We start from the raw sequence: 17,885 nt of genomic DNA, 5'->3' as shown, positions 1-17,885 counted from the left end.
CTGGGAATTGTTGTTCACTATGTTGACATTTGGTTAGGTACAGAATCAACAACAGAAGAAATGACTGCAGCTCAAGTACCGCCTCCGCTCAACGTTATCAGGTATATGATTGGTCAACAGAAAATGTAACCTCTGCAATTGGTCTATATGCCTGCACGTCGACCCAACCTCCCCACACTAGCACAGGGTGCAATGGCGGCCTTCACCGTTGCACGAAGCAGCTCTCGTCTAATAAGTGGGCTTAGGACTTCTTTTGGAGGTTTGGCACGAGTAAAACACGGTGTCGTCGCCGCCACTGCTTCCCAGGTTAGTCTACAACAACAATGCCGTCGGTATGCCGTTGGCCAGTTGTCCGTGAAAGAGCGGATAGACAAGAAGCGTCAAGAGGCTCTGCTCGGGGGAGGTCAACCTAGGATTGATGCACAGCACAAAAAGGTAACCTTTGGTAAAACTTGACTCTCTGTTTGCGAATCACTTTATTTTTTTTACCATTACTTCTAGCTTTAGTGCGGAGGATTTGTATTTGTTCGGACTAGGTTTAGTCGTATACATCTACTCTGCATTTGTGTACAACTATTCTAAAGTTTTGTCATTGAAGTTAGTTATTCCCAGTGATGGGAGTGTACCAATGGTGGTGTACCATTGGGGCTTTTCTAAACTCGGTCACATCGGGAAGGGAGTGGAAGCACGTCTTGTCACAGGGTCAACGTTAAACTCTTGTTGTCACAGGGTAAACTGACAGCGAGGGAGCGGATCGAGCTACTACTGGATCCCGAGTCCTTCGTGGAATATGACATGTTCGTGGAGCACAGATGCTCCGACTTCGGCATGGAACAGGATCGGAACAAGGTAAACAAAAAAGAAATACACCGGTGATGGCAACATCATTGTGGGGTTATTGTTTTGTTTGTCCGATTTCCAGAAATCCTTCTCTCACCATTTTGATTTTCACGCTCAGTTTCCAGGGGACAGCGTTGTGACGGGACAGGGCAGAATCAACGGCAGGCTCGTCTACGTTTTCAGTCAGGTAAAACCAACACCGTAATAACTATATGGCGACAACCCCAATATTCATGCAAATAACGTGGGTTCACCTAGGCTGTTATGACCAATTACTTAACAATTGTTATTTTTTTTCATGTTAGGACTTCACTGTGTTTGGGGGTAGTCTGTCAGGAGCCCACGCACAGAAGATCTGTAAGGTTAGTACTTTGGTCTCCAACGCAAAGCTTGGAACAAAAGAAATGGAAGAAAATGTGGATTTGAGTTTATGTTAGTTTTAAATTCAGACTTGAGTGTTGGTGTTCAGGTTATGGACCAGGCCATGATGGTGGGTGCGCCGGTCATCGGGTTGAATGACTCCGGAGGGGCCAGGATCCAGGAAGGGGTCGAGTCTCTGGCAGGATATGCAGATATCTTCCTGGTGAGTTTTTAGACTGAAAGTAAATGATACATTGACTAAACTGATTGTTGTTGTTGTTGTACTGTTTTCTGATCAAGTGCTACCATTCACTCCCAAGAGTTGCTAGGTGTGATAAATCCTTATTAAACTTTTACGTATACAGAGAACTAAAAAAATATATATTTTTGAAATTTCTTGTTAATTCCACACCTCAATTAGTGCAATCTGTGCATTCACCAATGCTGTCCTAAAAAAACTACAACTGTCAATATGTCACTAGTACAGTATCACAGTTGATCACTGGGAAACCCTTCTTGTATTCACATAACCATGCAGCAGCAAACAAAAATATTTTGATTTAATTGTGTGTATCTTAGGTATATACCATGTGAAATGTAGAAACGTATGTGTTCTTTCTCCAGAGGAACGTGCTGGCGTCGGGTGTAGTGCCCCAGATCTCTCTGATCATGGGCCCTTGTGCTGGTGGGGCCGTCTACTCCCCCGCTCTCACAGACTTCACCTTCATGGTCAAGGTAGGGGCACTCACTAGCCACACTCTTGATTAAATCATAATACGTATTTAGAAGACCATTAAAGTGCATGTGTTGAGATGTATTAATGTTAGTCCATGTGTTTTATGTCTTGTGTGGATCCCAGCTGACTTCAGCATTGTTCAGCTAATTGGGTTCTGTTAATATACACATAAACGGTGTCAATCTTTTGCCAGGTATGAAATTGACTGTGTGCATGTATGTCACAGACACAGTTTGTTTTAATTGCCATATTGTCAATGATTGTTTAAAGGCTTTGTGTTGAAACAAAACTGTGGGGCAGTGCTTGTGTCTTATTGTTTTATTTTCCAGGACACGTCATACCTGTTCATCACAGGCCCTGATGTCGTGAAATCTGTGACCAATGAGGATGTGACGCAGGAGGAATTGGGAGGAGCCAAGACACACACAGCAGTGTCTGGTCAGTCAGCTGTGTTTTAATATTCCTTTACATATGATATTTGAACCGTTTTTCGTTGCAGTGACACCAAGACGCCACTAGATGGTACATTGTACTGCACTTCTGCAAGAGTCCTCATCCGACTCATGAAGGCTTTTTACAGGCATTGGACAAATACATAAAAATTCTAGATGATCTACCTTTACTGTTCATAAGCTTGTAACTTACAAGCTGATGGGCTTCCAGCCACGGCCGGGATCATGTGTAAAGTGTATAAATTCGCGACATTTCTTGAAGCATTGTTTTCCTATATGACAAGATATATATATATTTTTTCCTATATTGTTCCTGAATTGTAAGAACATGTGAGTAAATAAGAGCTATTTACGAAAAGTTAGGAAAAGGCAATGCTGAGGCTTGGTGGAGAAATTAACAAGAGATTTCTTTATATTTTAGACTAGCGGTCAAAAATGAAGGATGTGTTAAGGAGCAGGTAAGGGTCAGTGGTCAAATAAGTGTACAAATTAGGTTGCGGCCATTGGGCCTCGAAACGCAGTATCTTTCGGCTGAGACTTTAAACCCCCTAGCCACAACGCTATCCTGCCCCCAAACCACCCCCTGTTCGGGAATAACGATCTGCATGTGTGTCTCTCACAGGTGTGGCGCATTACGCGTTTGAGAACGACGTGGACGCGCTGCTCAACCTCCGAGACTTCTTCAACTTTCTGCCGCTCAGCAATCAGGACGCTGCTCCCGTCATGGAGTCTCATGACCCCAGGTAGACAATCACATTGCCTAGCCGGTGCCACAACACGGAACAGTCGGCCAATCAGCTGTCGCCTAATGTTGTTCTCTCCCTCCTCGCCCCCCAACGGGTCACAGTGATCGCCTGGTGCCTGCGATGGACACCATCGTCCCCTCCGAGACCACCAAAGCGTACGACATGCTGGACATCATTCATGGGGTATAACGGCATATAGAACCTTCACTGCCATAAGCATTATGTCATATAAATATTTATTTTGCTATCCCTTTCTTGTGCGAGTACACCTTTTTTTGATTAATTTGTCATTATTTATGAACCTATGCTATCATCACTATGCACATTCCCACAGTGATAATTTCTCTTAATTGTTCAATGCCATTATCTCCCTAAACATAAATTGTAATAATCATGCTATGTCACATTCTCTAGATCGTGGACGAGAAGAACTTCTTCGAGATCATGCCCAGCTACGCAAAGAACATCGTGGTGGGGTTCGCCCGCATGGACGGGCGCACTGTGGGCATTGTGGGTAATCAGCCCAAAGTGGCTTCAGGTGAGGGAATGTCAGGGCGAGGTTGTTTTTATGGGATGGGCCATGATCACCTAGCAGCTGTCTTGGTTCTTAACACTTGCTGGGTGAGAGAATGGGATTTAGAATTCAACATTCAGTTCTCTTAGCGAGTTTAGGATAATAAGGGCCATTATTCATACATTTAAAAAAAAAATACATTTTCGGGATCCTAACCTAACGAAGCCAAACACGTGTTCATGCTTGTATCCCAGGCTGTCTAGACATCAACTCTTCGGTGAAAGGCGCTCGGTTTGTGCGTTTCTGCGACGCCTTCAACATTCCCATCATCACCTTTGTGGACGTGCCGGGCTTCCTCCCAGGTATAACAATTAATATCACAAACGTATCATTAATATTCTTATTCTGAGGGGGGGTTTGCCAAGTAGGCATGTTGACAGGTCCCCGCCTTCAGCAACACGATTGACGGCAACAAATAAGGCGAAGAAGTAGAAACGGCCATTCACCCAGAAACGGGCTCGTCTGCCTCTGGACTTTAGATCTGGTTCTAGAGTCTGATCTGTGAGGCTACCCCGACCATGAACCTGCCCCCCCCCCCCCCCCCCCCCCCCCTCCCCTATCTCAGGAACGGCCCAGGAGTACGGAGGCATCATCAGACACGGAGCCAAGCTGCTGTATGCTTTTGCCGAGGCCACCGTGCCCAAGATCACCATCATCACCAGGAAGGTGTGTCCGCCTCCCTCCTCAGTGTATTTAATGCTGTTTTAGTAGTAAACCCAATGGCCAATGTTGAGAGAGCAGGGCGACCGATGGCTGATATAAAATGGCAATGTTTTTTAATTTTATTTTGCATCTGAATTGCAGCAATCTAATAATAATGATGATAAATTTCATAACGGTAATTCATGAAACTTTAAAATGCAATGGGTTATATTGTAGATTTCAGAATGAGAAAGGTATCAGCATTGTGAGTGCATGCATCAGCCGATTGGATCAAAATGATGAAGGGTATCGGCCTGACTTATAGTGTTGTACTTGTATTTGTGATTAAGGAGCCCTACCAAAATCTCTTCATTGAAATCTGCTTTCGTTGCATTTTATTCCCATTAGTAAATTCAAACGCAATGGATTGTGAAGGGGATGAATGGGGTGTGTGGTTGGGGTTTGAAACAACAACTAAAACACCCATGTGTGTGTCACCTGTCAAGGCGTACGGCGGGGCCTATGATGTCATGAGCTCCAAACACCTGAGGGGAGACGTCAACTACGCCTGGCCGTCTGCAGAGGTGGCCGTCATGGGTGCTAAGGTACAAAACACACGGGCAAATAAATACGCCAACATTGTGTGTATGTGGAGATATGACCTTTCACGGAAAGGTCATATCTCTGTTCGCGGAAACCATACACACATGCGCAATACAGGACAGCAATAAAGGGAGTATTTCTGCATGTTAAGATTCTCATACCAAAGCATGGACGCGTGTCTCTCAGGGCGCAGTCCAGATCATCTTCAGAGGGAAGGACAGCCAGGCGGAGGCTGAGGCTGAATACGTGGAGAAGTTCGCCAACCCTTTCCCTGCGGCTGTCCGAGGTAACTCCACCTGTCCTCCTGGAATGAAACTGTCGTGGTAGTATTAGGCGCCCCACCAAAGCCAACATTTGACCTGATGTGTAGCAGATAGTCATGTCTTGAATGTATAACGTTTGAAGAAGTAATTAAAATAAAAAGGCAAAATAAGATGCTAACTTTACTACTAAACTCAGAATGTATTGATTTAAGAGATAAACAGTGGCTTTGTGCTATGAAACAAGGTCACTTTAGATAAAAAGTTGAGACCTAGATCGTGGTAGTCTCGACGCCTCGTACTGTTGTACTTGACTGTGTGGGTCCGTGTCTAGGCTTTGTGGATGACATCATTGAGCCATCGACCACACGGAAGAGGATCTGCAGAGACCTGGAGGTGCTAGCCAGCAAGAAGCAGGTGAACCCCTGGAAGAAGCATGCCAACATGCCCCTATAGAGCAACTGAAGCCCCACCTCCTCCAAACTCACAGTAGCTCATGGTACTCCGGGGTCAACTAGATCCAATGGATCAAGCTCCGGACACAGCAATACAGCATTTGGTAGTGTGTGTTCTTGTCCTCTTGTTGTTTTCCGTTTTGTAGTGTTTGTTGGTTTGGAAATTATTTTACCACTCCAAAGAGACGCTGTACATAAAAACATCTCAACCACCAAATAGACACTAAGAAACGATCTGAGGAAAAACATGTTGACCTATTGCAAGACCCATTCTACCCTAGTCTCTCTTATGTATAATAATAATGTATGAAGTTAGCGTGGTGATGTTCTCTAACATCCTGGTTGGAATGGGGTTTTCCATCGAAAATGTATCTCATAAGCAATCTCTCTTATAAACATTGGAAATATTAAAAACAATTGAACATTTGAACCTGTTCAACGAGTATTAAAACATGAACCACCAGTAAATCTGTCTAACCTGGAGAAATGTGTTATTGAGTATGTGCCTTTTCCATTTGGCAGGACACATGCTGTCATTGGTCATATAAATCAAACAAATCCAAACCCTTCATATGGTTTGTACCGCCCAAGGGCAGTAGGGTTTAGAAATAGTCAGTTTTACCCATGTGTACTTAAAATAAATAAAATGTTATCAAGTCACATGCATTGTTTTGTCATGGTTGTTTCTTCCAAAATGTTTAGAAGTTTTTCATGGATAATTACTTTTTCTCATCTCCAGCTCTCTGTGAAAGTAACCAACACAAAAATACCGTTAAATATTGAGGAAAAAATGGTTAAGAATAAACAATTTAAACAACTGGGTCAGGAATTGATTACAGATTTTATTTTATTAAAAAGAATTTAAGTTGGCAGAAAAGATGTACTTTTAGAGTATTTAAGGACGGGTGACGTTAATTGTGCAGCATAAAGACCCAATCAAATTGATATCTACAGGACTGCCAAACCTGCCACAGGGAACAGTGGGTTGCGGTAAATATTCGGTTGTAAACAGTCAAACCAGTGGACAAATCCATCAGAAAACAATGGCACGCACCAATCGTTTTGCTTTACATATATTATATATATTTTATATAAATATATGAACCGTTTACGTCTAAAGCTGAAACGGGTTGTTGTACACTGGATCTGTTCACCCTGTTGACATTTTGTGTGCGATATGAGCAACGATTTCGGTTGAACGTGCCAAAACGTTAGCTAAACTTCCACCGCTAACCGATCACGTGAGGATTCGGAACCGGGCGAGAGAAATCAGAATAAAAGGATGAGTCGTTGAGATGGCTACAATCAAACATACAGCACTTTGGCTCCCCTGGTATCCCATAGCAACAGTGTCTGCTTTTACGTTAGTAACAAAAAGGGTTCGGGTATAAGTATGTAGGCCACAATTTGGCAACAAGATATTCAACAAAGAGCTGTACAAACAGATAACGGAAAAAACACTTGATTTAAAACGTTTGTACTAAAGCTACAGAATTCAAAATATGTTTGTGTTTTTTTTTTAAACATTTTCCCTTCAAAAGTCGTGGTTCGGGGTGGTGCGCTTTAAACAGGGCGGAGCTTTTGTCCAAGATCATAGTGTGAGTGTTACTTTCTCATCCAATCACAACACTCAATTTTCCTTCGAGCACAACACAATTACACAAATCCTCAATGTCAGTTTATAAAGGGGGGGGGGGGAAACATTCACCTTGGTGCGCAAATGCCTGTGTATGAGTGTGTACATCTAAATAACCAAAAAGGTAACCAACACAATACACTTCACAAACCAACCACCACAGACAAGGAATCGGATGGCAAACAGAGGGTGAGGGGGAAAAGATAGATCACATTTACTATTGTTCTCGGGTCCCCCTGTTGGACGAATTCAGAAGGGTTAGAGAGAGACACCAGGGGGGAACAAAACAAAAAAATCTGTTGGGGTGGGGAGGGTCAATGCCAGGAACCAATGGGCTCTGCATTGGTGGAGCAGGGGACGGTAAAACGGGACGCACCAAAACATTGGTCAACAGTCCCAAAGCCGGCTACCAGAGAGTTTCACCAATGCACTTGGAAGGAGCAGGAGGAGAATGGGGAGATAGATGAAGGTCCTCCTCCATTTTGATAGTCTTGACAGGAGGGGGTCGGGGGCTGGGGGGCGGGTTCAGAAAAGGAGCCAATCCTGGTCTGTTGCGATCATCTTCCGTCCAATCCAAGAGTCATCATCAGAGGACGACCCCTACCCCCCCCAATCCCCTTCGACACTTAGTGGCAGCCATCTTGTTGTAAAGTACGAGAAGAAAAGTCTCGGGAACCTGGAAAAAGTACTCAACCGGTATCGCTTTTAGTCTTATAAAGAGTTTGGCAGCTGATTCAGGATCTCCCCCCCCCCCCCCTCCCCAAAAAGACAACCCATTCTTCACCGTGCTGCACACTGGAATCTTTTTCCTTTTTCAGGATCGTTGAATCCCCATCTCAGAACATGGGCATGCTGAATCCCTGTGGGAGACAAGGGAGAAAAGAGAAGTTAAACTAAATTGGTTGGGAATTATGGTTACCACCCACTTTGCAATATATGTTAAACACATGATACAAATCCTTCAAACATCTGGTTCAACAGTTTGTCTATATCGTGTTAATTCAAAAGGTTTACATAAATAAATAGAACAGATTGAGCTAAACAAATGTGGCTGTTTGGGACTCTAAAAGTGTGCTGAATGCATGTAAATATTTGAAGTGTCGTGCCTGGAGATTTCTGAGGCGTCATTAGAAACATTTCTAATATCGAAACATACAACGTCTCACCGCCCCCCATCCCCTCCAAAGATCCTCTGCACACACTCACCGACTCGTCCTCAATCATCGCCGCAGAGTCGAAAAAGTCTGGTCTCAACTCCGCCCTCTCGCGTCTGTTCCGAGACGGTGGCTGAGAAGGACAAAACGCATTGGGGATTGAAAATAAATAGAAAATTCAAAATTTCAGCAATCTGTGCAAAACTGTGTTACGAGCTGATTAAAAATCTAACAAGAAGTAAAGTCGTTAAGAGTGTGAAATTACTGTTGAAAAGAAATTAGAGAATCCTAAGATGCATTTGAGAGGTCAATTAAAAAAATAAAGATCACCGACAACATGAATGAAAAAAATGTTTCACTAAACGCATTATAATGCGTCAGTCAGAACTCCATTGTGACGGTGTGTTTGCGGTGGCAGTACGTGACGTCACTGACCAGGTCGATAACCATGGTGTCCTCAAACTCCTCGTTCATGTCCTCCAGTTGACCCCGCGATGACATCATCACGTCCTCGAAGATGGGCTCGGCGTCATCCTCCATCAGGCCGCGTCTAATTCAGAAACAAATCAGTCAGAGTACAGCTAAAAGACGTCTGGCTCTGATCAGAATCTCCCTGAAAGAACATACAGTCAGAAATGCCCATCTCCGGAACATAAAGCCTCTTCATAACGACTCCGCAAACCAGAGAATAAGAACTGATGGCACACGTTGTGGATTACAGGAGATTGAAGGCTGGCAATGGTACACACTACAAACTACACTACTTTTCAAAAATGGAGGCTCATAAATAAAGAGGGAGAGATTGGGACATCCAAATCAGGTGCCTGGCAGAAGGCCCATGTGCGCACACTTACACGGTCTGTCGGACGCCCTGGTTGCTGCGTGACTTGATGTAGCTCATGCCCGAGCGATCTTTCCTGCTGCTGTCGTCCATCTTCTGCTGGCCTAGCCACGACATCTGCATCTGAGGACTGGAGGGAAGCAAACGTTAACAAAAAATGACAAAGAAATTCGCAAGCATCTTTAACCGTAGGTTAACGGTACCATTCATACAGCGAGCATGTTTGTCTTGAATGAACTATTCTGAAGGGGTCGGAGTCAGTTGGACAAATGGACAACCAGGGTAACCAGTTCATGGAGTGTGTTACGGGAAAATAAGTCCTCAGCGTAGCGTAGCATCTTATTCTAGCCATATTTGTTGTGCACGGGGAATGGGTTAACCCTGCAATTGTAATTTCTTGGCACTTGTTTCTATGAACATCTTTACTGTACCGACAGCGATATATTGTTGTTTCTCTTCTTCTGACAAATGTACTTGTTAGTTGCTTTGGATAAAAGCGTCTGGTTAATGCCCTAAATGTATGTGTAAAATTTAAGTTAAACTATACGAGTGATTTAATCTAACTACTCGTACCAACTTGGTGACTTTTAAAGCAGGGTCCAGCTACTGCAGTACAAACTACACTAATGGTCTTGATCAGTCTTGTCTTGCCGTCAGGTCGATGGCGCCAGGCTAGGCGCCAGGACACAAATTAAGACTCCATTCTACTTCAGAATATCGGCTCCTTCTCTGAAAACCTCGCCAAATATCACACGGACACATCAACTCGTGTAGATGGGAATGAGGTCCTTGAGGTGTATTTGTGTGTAGTAGATTGATTTATCGACACCCCTTTATGAACAGCGGGGTTATCGCTACTGATGCAAACATTTCAAGCATCTTTCGAAGCCTTCATTTTTTCAGGTTCGTTAAAAGGACTTCAGAACGGTTGAAAAATCGTTACCCTCTGGACTCTTCAGGGGGAGGCGGCCAAAGCTCTCGTCTTGAGCCTACCCACACTACACGACAGACAGAGCCGACTACAAATCATTATTGGGAGGGTTTATCCCCAAGTAGGTCACCTCTCCATCAATAGGCCACTTTCTCAGTTTTTCCATGAAAATAGCATACCCCAATTAAGCAGAGTATATCTCCACAACTACAAGTGCAAAAATTACGATATGAACGTGATGAGACACAAACAGGTTGGTATCTCGAAAATATATATTTTTACGTTTGACCCCTCTATTGAAAGATCGGGGCAAATAGAATTTAATGACCCTTGCTATCGCACCAATCGGCCACTAGATGGAGACAAATACAGTGTGTTCTGATTAAAGGCATTTACCCATCTCCTGTGAAACACTCTTATGTACTGATTGATTTGAAACACTGTGTGCAGTTGCAAAAGATTATCCGGTTATGGTGGTTTTATGCGATCTGCACAGTAAAGCTGTTGTTGTTGTTGTTGTCTTATGCTTCTTATTTTGTTTGGGGTTGGAAATATGCTTAATTTAGTGGTTATGATGATAGACTAAAAGTTGAGAATCTAATCTTTCTAGGGCTGTGTCAGATTAATGGTTTGTTATGCGTTTAAATGCCTTAATCATACAGTACCTCACTTTACTAACTCATACAGATCTAATCACTCACATACATCCGTTCAGAATCACTCAGTCTACTCCCCCCTCAATAATTTCTCCCTCGTTCCCTCCATCCATTTCTGTGCCCAATCCTTCCCCTCTCCCTTCACACCCACCCCCCCGCCCCCCCGTCCCTCCACTAACTTGTGTACGAAGTCGTTCTCGGAGCCCGGTTCTGAGTCGGGGTCCGGCAGGTGTTCGGCGGCCCGGTTCTCCCGCAGCACGGTCGAGCTGAGCTGGGGGGGCTGTAGGGGTCCAGGGGTCTGCAGGGTGGTGTCGCTGCGCATCAGCCACGAGCCCTCCACGCTGCTCTCCTCTGCGCACACACACACACACACACACACACACACACACACACACACTTTGTGATTAGAACCCAGCGGGGCTTCATTGAAAAACATTTCAGGAAGCTCAACTCTCTCCCTCCCCTCTGCCCCCACGAACTCTGGAGTCTGAAACCCCCTCCCATTTGGACCCTGGACCACTTACTTTTTTAACTTTATTGTATATATACCGTTTTGTTTTGTCTACCTTTGCACTACTCTGAATTATTTTGCACTATTTACAATAAGTTGATTGTACATATTACATTTACAACGGATAAAACAATTTTTTTCCGTTTCTACTTAGTTTGCATCTTGGCTCAGAGACAAACACAATTTAGATTCCTTTATTTGGTTTGCACATATCTTGGAATTGACCATAAAGCTGACTTCTTCACTTTGACGTCCTAGCCCAGATCTCACCTACACTCTCAGCCCGTGTTCTCGATATAAACCTGTCTCACCCTCAATGCGCTTCTTGTGCAGCGGCGGCCGGCCCTTCTTGCTGCGCACCGAGCCCGTCTTGCTGCTGGAGCCCGAGGTGACGGACATGCGGTCGCCCTCGTCGCCGCCCGTCAGCAGGCTGTTGCGGTACGAGATGAGCGGCAGCCACACGTCCTCCCGGCGCTCCGACATCGTCTCCGACATGAACTTCTCCAGGTACGAGTGGCTGGGGGGGGGGGGGGGGGGGAAGGACACGTTCACATGACATCACCCAACACACCGCTTGAAGCACAGAGACGCCACCACGCACATGCGCACACACACACTCACAGACGAGTACAAAAACACACATCTACACACCCACACCTCTATAACCATACTGATACAGCTGTCGTATACGTTGTAGACACACTTATTACAAAATACACACACGTCTACGAATGGATCAACGACTAATAACACAAACAAACATCTATATGCACACACACACACACACACACACACACACACACAGATCGCTCTGGTGTACTTACACAGTCTTCTTGTCCTGCCGCAGCAGCTTGGAGGAGAACTCGCTGAGGACCTCCAGGAAGGCCAGGTTGATGGGGGGCAGCTCTGCTCCACGGGGGTTCTGGAACTTGAAGGCAAACTCGATACCGTCCCTGGAGGGGGAGGGAGAGAGGGAGAGAGGGAGAGGGACAGAGAGAGAGAGAGAGGCAGGCAAAAGGGAGGGAAAGGGGATCAAATATTTCTAGTAACATAAAGCAAACAATTTTTAAGGCTAGTTTGTATTATTTATTTTGAGAGGTCCCGTTGAACAGCTTTATTTCATTCAAAAGTTATTAAGGATTTAATATTAATCGACATTCTATGGGGTAGACCAGTCCAGGTCCCGGGGGGGCGTGCCGGGACGGGGTCTTACTTGTGTAGTGTGGCGACGGCCTCCCTGGTCTTGATCTGGTCCAGGCCGAAGGTGAGGGCGAAGCGGCGGGCCAGCTCCTTGATGCCGCTGACGTGGGACGAGGTCCGGTCCAGATTGGGCCCCTGGTCCTGGAGCAGCTCGTTGAACAACTGGAGCACACACAGGCAACCGCACTGGTCAGTGTGTGTGTGTGTGCGCGCGTGTGCGTGCGCGCGTGTGTTAGAGTGTGTGTGTGTTAGAGTGTGTGTGTGTTAGATTGTTTGTGTGTTAGAGCGTGTGTGTGTGAGTATATGTGTGTGTGTGTGTGCGTGCGTGCATGTTCGTGTGTAAGAATGTGCGTGTGTAAGACTGTGAGTGAGTGAGTAAGTGAATGTGCGTGCGTGCGTGCGTGCATGCGAGTGAGTGAGTGAGTGAGCGAGTGAGTGAGTGATCACCTGCTGCAAGCTGAGAATGAGCGTCTTGGCACACTGGATCTTGTCCGTCTGCCTCGTCTTGCTCAGCGTCTCCTTGATGATGTCACCGTAGTCGTTATAGTACTGAGGACAGGCGAGGAGAACACCAGTCAGCACTCTCCCACAGATCACATGACACACTCACCAACCACATCACTTCATCTCATCCACAAACTAGGGGTCCATTTAAGTCTAGGCTTATTTTATCATCTCATCTACTGGGTTTGGGTTCGCCATCAGTGGACATTGGCTATTTAATTAAAGATGCTATTGGTTGAACTAAAAACCAGGTTGAGTGAGTTCACCACCAGAAGGCTAATTCTACATTTGATTTCAGTTATTTCTCTGAACCATAAAGTTGATTATGTTCGAAAAGTTCCCTTTTTGTCTGATTTGGCCCGGTCTCGAAAGGTATTCAGGTTTCAGAGGAATTTTCATTTAAGAAAAAGCTTGGCTGAGGATTTTTCAGTTCCCTGAGGTTTAATGGTTCATACAAAATGAAAAAAGTTATAGGGTCGAATACTTGAATAACTTCAATACCACGATAAAGTTCAAAGAAATTTCATATATTTGTGAATATCATTCATTTTCATATATCTGCTCCCAAAAAAGTATTTGAAACGACTTCTGGTATACGGCTGTATTACGTAGTGATGACGGACAAGAATATCATCCAATCACATCGCTCTATTGTTGACTGTAACTCATGGCATGTTGCTAGGCGGCTAGCTTTACTTCTTGACCTCTTCAAACATCAAATCGCTGCGACAAACCCTCCCACACTTTTTTTAAAAGCTATTTAAGAGTTTCAAGCAGAGGGCATCCGAGAGATGTACCAAAAACTGCTCAGTAATTGGTAAACGGACTGCATTTATATAGTGCTTTTATCCAAAGTGCTTTACAATACTGCCTGACATTCACCCATCCATACACACATTCACACACCGACGGCCGAGTCAACCATGCAAGGCGATAGGCAACTTGTCGGGAACAGTTAGGGTTAGGTGCCTTGCTCAGGGACACCTCGACACTCAGCTAGGAGGAGCCGGGGATCACACTAGCAACCTTGCAGTTAACAGCCAACCCGCTCTACCTCCCGAGCTACTGCCATCCCTAAACCAGGATTGGCTTCCCAGTGTTGACTAACCTTCATGTAGTGTTTGAAGATGTCCGCGGCGGCGGGCATGTCTACGATGTCGTAGATGATGAGTTTGCTGAAGGCCGCCAACAGGTTCCTCCTCTTGTGCAGCGCCTCGATCTTGTTCGCCTCATCCTCCTCGTCTCCTTCTAGGGCTGGACGGAAGGAGAGAAGGACGCAGGGAAGGGGGAATGGAGGGGATAGGACACGAGTGGACATTGGTGAAAAGAATCCCCACACAGCAGTTGATTTGTGCACTTGGGAGCTTCCATTTGAATTGTGTCTTTGGTTTAGGTCCAGAACGGGGTTACTTCGTTGCATTATTAACTGTTGATCTAAGCAAAATTATCAGCTGAAATGATTAATGGTGATAAGCCATAATACTTACATTGATCTCATTACCGCTAGGGGCAATTCAGTCATTCTTTAATATGATTATTATTAATAGTGACCTTTGCCTACCATCTCTCGACCCCCAAAAAACTATCTGATGATCAAGTCAATGATTGGATGTGCTAACTTCCAACATTCATGTTGGGCATTTGGGAACCAGAAACGTTGGGGTCTCAAGTTTTTAGGACTCAAACTCGACCTGATACTATAAATTGGATTGTATAAAATTACAGATAAAAACTGACCGTTGAAAAATATCAGCCCATTTCCAGGCCAAAATAAAGAAAAAATACAAAAAGTAGGGGTAGTACTCACTGAGATTTGGACCATTGTGTGTTTGATTATCCGACTATATAATTGTTGGGGCATTCCCTACATTCCTATTGCTCACCCATGCTCTGGTTCTCGTCATCCTGGTCGATGAACACGTGGTCCAGCACAAAGTTGAGCAGCTCATTCTGCAAGGTGGAGTCTGGGTTGAAGACCAGTGGCTGGAGACCCTCCCGGCCCCCCGACACCAGCTGGTGGCTGAAGATCATCAGCAGGTCACACAGCAGCATGAAGGCCTGGAGGAGGGGAGTGAGGGCCAGTCAATCCCAACTGAAGAGTAGCAGACCTAACCTCAGCTAATGTGGAACATTTTAAGGCTTTAGCTGAAAACATGACGAATCCCCATCCCCTCTCTTTCTTGGTCTCTGGCTATTGCGCTCCATCTCAGTGTCCCATTGTCAATTCAAAACGATCACTGTCGCAGGTGCTCAGAGATATATTTTGACACTTTCACACAAAATGCTGACTTCAACCACTCTGAATGCGAACTATTCAAGAGCTTATAAAATTGGTACACAAACAGAACACCACTACCAAAAGTTTAGTACCACTCCGACCACAGGGGGCGTAATGACTTGCCGCATTATTCAAACCACCAGGATTCCGTCTCGATGCGTGGGCTGTACTATAGGCTCCTCCTACCTGTTCTTTGACGGGCGTGTTGACGTTGGAAAGACACTGCTGACACACAGCCAGGAAGGACTTCACCACTCTCCTGAGAGCCAGCAGGTCGTCCTGGTTCACACACACACACACACACACACACACACACACACAGATAAAACATCTTAAACTTTGAAGGAATGATGAGCCCTAAAGTGGTCCAGATGCAAGGGGGACCTTTCTGTGCTTTCTCGGAAACACACATTGGTTCTATTAACAGTTTTGAGAAGACTGGTAGTGGCCGGCGGTCTGCACCTTGCTGGGGGCTCCCTCTGTGATCTTCACCAGCTGCCAGAGGATGGAGTAGTGGGAACACTGGAGGGCTTGCACGGCGATCTGCTCGGGCATGGATCCCTGCTCGATGCCCGCTTTCAGCAGCCGGTAGCAGTTCCCAAACAGGTCCCAGCGGGTCAGGTCGTGGGCACTGGTTGACGATGATGGCAAAGATTAGTGGTTTGAATACACGCCATCGGGTAGTATTGCTGCGTGGTCTTTTTGTATTGGAATTATGCAAAAGTGAACTTGATGATAAATATAGGGCAATAAAGTCTGATAGTGGGAATAACATTTGAACGAATGCCCTAGAATTACAAAATAATAATAATACATTGATTGATATTATGCTAGCTAATTTCAGCATCATAATCCTCATTATCGTATCAATACATTGGCGTTATTGACGTCCACTTTTTTGTGTAGGAAGTTCAACTAAGATCTTACATCCTACATTCTACATCCTAAATCTGACGCCTTGACATCTGTCACCCATAATGTACTTCAAATTCAAGATTGGAGCGACGGATCGAAGTAGACCGATGAGTGGAAGGAAAGAAGCCCAGAAGGTCTCACTTGTGGAAGGCGGTGAGCCTCTTGAGGGTGGCGAGGACATTGTAGATGTCGTCGTCATCAGCCTCCTCTGCCTGAAGGTGGAGACGTTGAAGAAGGTTTCATTAGCTTGATGCACAATGAGAGCTTAATAACTCCAGCATGTATCAAAACTCTTCTCCATTCAGCATTCAGTGATTTGTACATTCACTCCACGGTTTCCCTCAGAAAATGTGTTCGTTAAGGTGGTGGGGTTTGCAGTCAGACCGGGGGGGGGGGGAACATTTATGATTACTTTTTTCAGGCCTCAGGCTGTCAGACTGTTGCCCTGCAGCCTGATCTATACACAGAGAGTGAATTAATTTAAGATTATTTCATACTTTTGTAAAATATAAAGAAATAAAAAATGAAACTATTTTTTTGGAGTCGTAGTTAAGGCAGCAGGAGTGTATTGCTAAGACAGCCGCCTAAGTTGTATGGTGCTGTAGGAAACCCTCATCTCTCCCTCCCTTCAGCCCTCCCTTCCTCACTCACTCCCCCCCTTTCTCCCTCCCTCCCTCCCTCCTGCCCCCCCTCCCTCCCTCCTGCCCTCACTTCCTCCCTCCTGCCCTCCCTCCCTCCCTCCATCACCTCCTGCAGCAGCTCCTCCACCGAGTGGGCGAAGCGGTCCGTCATCTCGTCGATGAGCTGCGAGCGGGCGATGTCCACGCGGTTCATGATAGTGTACTCCTCCGAGCACAGGATGCTGTAGGTCTTGCTGCAGGCCTCCAGCACGTCCGCCTCGATGTGCTTCTCCACCACCAGGCGGATCTGCTTCAGCAGCGCGTCCAGGTGCTTCTCCATTCGCCCGGCGCTGTACACGTCCAGGTCGAAGAACTGCGGGATCTGCAGCAGGTTGGCCACCTTCTCAGAGTCCGCCTGGTACTGAGCGGGCAGAGGGAGAGGTAGGGTTAGACTCAGTCAGTCAGTCAGTCAGTCAGTCAGTCAGTCAGTCAGTCAGTCAGTCAGTCAGTCAGTCAGTCAGTCAGTCAGTCAGAGTGAGTGAGTGAGTGAGTGAGTGAGTGAGTGAGTGAGTGAATGAGAGGGATAGACCCAGAGAGAATGGTCTAGGGTTAGATTCAGGGAGAGAGGTAGGGTTAGACTCAGTCAGTCGGTGAGAGGGTTAGACCCAGAGAGAATGGTCTAGGGTTAGATTCAGAGAGAGAGGTAGGGTTAGACTCAGTCAGTCAGTCAGTCAGTCAGTCAGTCAGTCAGTGAGAGGGTTAGACCCAGAGAGAATGGTCTAGGGTTAGATTCAGAGAGAGAGGTAGGGTTAGACTCAGTCAGTCAGTGAGTGAGTGAGTGGGTGACTGACTGAATGAGAGGGTTAGACCCATAGAGAATGGTCTAGGGTTAGATTCAGAGAGAGAGGTAGGGTTAGACTCAGTCAGTCAGTCAGTCAGTCAGTCAGAGGGTTAGACCCAGAGAGAATGGT

The 17,885-nt window shown here is 45.6% G+C and overlaps 2 protein-coding genes across 4 annotated transcripts in view; one reads left to right on the top strand and one right to left on the bottom strand.

Moving 5' to 3' along the window:
* The first annotated feature begins 189 nt into the window (after positions 1-189).
* Positions 190-6,328, top strand: pccb (propionyl-CoA carboxylase subunit beta). The gene is made up of 15 exons (XM_079753015.1): positions 190-435; positions 730-849; positions 959-1,027; positions 1,146-1,202; positions 1,310-1,423; positions 1,825-1,935; positions 2,266-2,374; positions 3,011-3,131; positions 3,236-3,317; positions 3,549-3,672; positions 3,903-4,010; positions 4,274-4,374; positions 4,857-4,955; positions 5,140-5,239; positions 5,548-6,328. The coding sequence occupies exons 1-15, from the start codon at positions 193-195 to the stop codon at positions 5,667-5,669; spliced, it is 1,680 nt and encodes a 559-aa protein (XP_079609141.1). The 5' UTR covers positions 190-192; the 3' UTR covers positions 5,670-6,328.
* Positions 6,329-8,003: 1,675 nt separating this feature from the next.
* stag1a (STAG1 cohesin complex component a) overlaps positions 8,004-17,885 on the bottom strand; it is a 36,207-nt gene continuing 26,325 nt past the window's right edge. Inside the window, exons 18-32 of one of the 3 annotated variants that reach the window (XM_079752370.1) lie at positions 17,042-17,335; positions 16,436-16,506; positions 15,842-16,010; positions 15,566-15,658; positions 14,985-15,159; positions 14,210-14,355; positions 13,045-13,146; positions 12,611-12,759; positions 12,222-12,350; positions 11,709-11,914; positions 11,066-11,237; positions 9,313-9,429; positions 8,894-9,008; positions 8,511-8,591; positions 8,004-8,164 (exon numbers count right to left, since the gene is read on the bottom strand). In XM_079752370.1, the coding sequence (XP_079608496.1) occupies positions 8,141-8,164; positions 8,511-8,591; positions 8,894-9,008; positions 9,313-9,429; positions 11,066-11,237; positions 11,709-11,914; positions 12,222-12,350; positions 12,611-12,759; positions 13,045-13,146; positions 14,210-14,355; positions 14,985-15,159; positions 15,566-15,658; positions 15,842-16,010; positions 16,436-16,506; positions 17,042-17,335 (2,043 nt within the window). In that variant the 3' untranslated portion in view covers positions 8,004-8,140. The remainder of the gene's footprint in view (positions 8,165-8,510; positions 8,592-8,893; positions 9,009-9,312; positions 9,430-11,065; positions 11,238-11,708; positions 11,915-12,221; positions 12,351-12,610; positions 12,760-13,044; positions 13,147-14,209; positions 14,356-14,984; positions 15,160-15,565; positions 15,659-15,841; positions 16,011-16,435; positions 16,507-17,041; positions 17,336-17,885) is intronic. The other 2 variants (XM_079752371.1, XM_079752372.1) reach the window with 2 other exon arrangements.

Source organism: Pollachius pollachius, assembly GCF_949987615.1.
Source record: "Pollachius pollachius genome assembly, chromosome: 15".
In the NCBI taxonomy this organism is placed as follows: domain Eukaryota; kingdom Metazoa; phylum Chordata; class Actinopteri; order Gadiformes; family Gadidae; genus Pollachius; species Pollachius pollachius.
This window is presented reverse-complemented; position numbering and strand designations above follow the sequence as displayed.